The following is a 2,046-nucleotide window of genomic DNA, read 5'->3' on the forward strand; positions in this document are numbered from 1 at the left end:
GTCCACTGTACTAGTACGGGGCCAAATTTCTTTAAAAATGACTGGGAGAGAATTCTCCATTTTGATTACATTTTCTGATACACGTTACTGTTAATCTAATGGATATTATCAATAGTGTTGATGAGAGAACAGGTATAATGGTTGGTCTCTTCCTAATGTGCATCGGATTCTTAATAACAATGCCACTTGGGAATGAACTGCCTAAAATAGGAATGATAGGTAAGGCAATATCATTAATAATTCATTGATACTCTTAATAGATATAGACACATTAAATTCATCATATGATATAACACAGAACAGCTCCACTGTGGCTCTTGGCTGTAGATACCCAAAGTTAAAATGGTGCACTCACGTCCCTAGGATGTACTTATCCCAGTACATAATAGGAGCCATTATATTCACACTGGGCTATCCTGCAGCTTTTGTGTATTGCTTCACACTTTTCTCTAAACTCCTTGGTCCTAAACCACAAGTATGTGATATTGCTTGTACAGCCTGTCTGGGGGTGTGTGTGTGTGTGTAAGTAATGTAATACCTGAGGACTGAGATATCTGCTTGAGGTGAAGCTGAGGGCAGATATCAAGGGACTCAGGTATTACCCACCTCCAGATACACTGGTTACTGCACATGTCTATTTCTTCTTTTACTTTTACTTGATATTGTGAACCTATCTCCACAGGGTATAATGATGGGGGTAATAACAGCTTCTGGTAGTCTTGCTAGATGTGTTGGTCCTCTCTTTGTTACTTTTGTGTATGATGCCACTGGCCCTCAGATTACACTAGCAACTGTTGATGGGATACTAGGACTGGCTATCATTCTATTAGCTGTCAGTTACTATAGACTAGTGCCTTTGGGTCATAAGAGAGGGTTCAGTAAAAGATTGTAATGCTAATTCAATGTGTGATGAAACTGAATGTTATAAATTATAATATTTTATGTTAAAGTGAGATGAACATTATTATTGAAATGAATACAGCTGTGTGAAGTCATTGCTATTATTAAATGTTTAACATTTTATGCTCAATTGTAACCGATCCTTCCGTCATAGTGCCAACAGATTCCATATCAATGCCTAAATATGGCCAATAGGTAGTAAGACTATTATTGTGTAGCATGCCAATACACACATTCCTTTCCTAATAAAGAGATGAATACTTTAAAAGCTGCTAGTTTTATGACATAAGGACAATGCGTGATTATGTGACCGCTCCAGTGTACAATAGCACTACATGTGGGGCACATCATTCCAGCACTAATGACTGCTAATGTGATAGACAGTCCTACTACGTGATACTGCGTGACATTTCTGTCAAAGGCTTGGCTATTATCTAATTGGGTTATCTGGTTAAGGCTCGACGATTCTTTGAAAGTTACTTCATCCTATACGTCACATTGTTCCAGCATATAATAGTGTAGTCTTCTCTTGATTGCAAAGCTATCTCATTTGGAAATGTTTTTGGCTACTTTCTATCTTCTTTCTGCCTTCATTGCAGCAGTGGCGGATCTAAGGGTGGGCCTGGCTGGGCCAGGCCCACCCAAAAATTTTGTGCAATAATTTAAAATTAACTTTTTAATGTAAACTACTATGTAAACTGTGAAGCATGACTATAAAAACAATTTGTAAACCACAAAGGAGCTCATTTTAACTGGCTAAATCTTCAAAATTTTGACTTTCATTGCAGGATTTGTTGGCCACACCCACTAATTAGCCCACCTACATCATCAGTGCCCACCCAAAAATTCAATCCTAGATCCGCCACTGCATTGCAGTCTGCAGTTGCAGGAATCATCATAAACGTCATTATGTACTGCCAAGTGTTCCTAGAGAAGGTTCTGGTTCATATGATTACTGCTACAATAGAAGTAACGCTACTTGTCACACTCTATCGTATCATAGCCAGTTACTAATGGATCATCATTATCATGATAATAAAGGTAGTGAAATGTCTTTTATATTGCTACCTGGAGTCCATGTTTTGAATTCGAGTATTTTATTTCGTAATCTTAACAGCATTTCTTTTATTGGTCACAAAGGACAGA

The 2,046-nt window shown here is 37.8% G+C and overlaps 1 protein-coding gene across 1 annotated transcript; it reads left to right on the forward strand.

Moving 5' to 3' along the window:
- The first annotated feature begins 43 nt into the window (after nucleotides 1–43).
- LOC105315887 (major facilitator superfamily domain-containing protein 8-like) lies at nucleotides 44–983 on the forward strand. The gene is made up of 3 exons (XM_011410655.2): nucleotides 44–219; nucleotides 261–475; nucleotides 683–983. The coding sequence occupies exons 1-3, from the start codon at nucleotides 99–101 to the stop codon at nucleotides 890–892; spliced, it is 546 nt and encodes a 181-aa protein (XP_011408957.2). The 5' UTR covers nucleotides 44–98; the 3' UTR covers nucleotides 893–983.
- Nucleotides 984–2,046: the final 1,063 nt, after the last annotated feature.

The sequence above is a fragment of the Amphimedon queenslandica genome, unplaced genomic scaffold (assembly GCF_000090795.2).
Source record: "Amphimedon queenslandica unplaced genomic scaffold, v1.1 AMPQUscaffold_7233_Cont20814, whole genome shotgun sequence".
NCBI classification, from domain to species: domain Eukaryota; kingdom Metazoa; phylum Porifera; class Demospongiae; order Haplosclerida; family Niphatidae; genus Amphimedon; species Amphimedon queenslandica.

Bases quoted from the DNA above. Each gene is read 5' to 3' on its own strand.
- LOC105315887 (XM_011410655.2), top strand. From the start codon at position 99: ATGGATATTATCAATAGTGTTGATGAGAGAACAGGTATAATGGTTGGT. The intron at 220-260 runs GTAAGGCAATAT...TACTCTTAATAG, and splicing joins GCCTAAAATAGGAATGATAG to ATATAGACACATTAAATTCA. The intron at 476-682 runs GTATGTGATATT...CTATCTCCACAG, and splicing joins TCCTTGGTCCTAAACCACAA to GGTATAATGATGGGGGTAAT.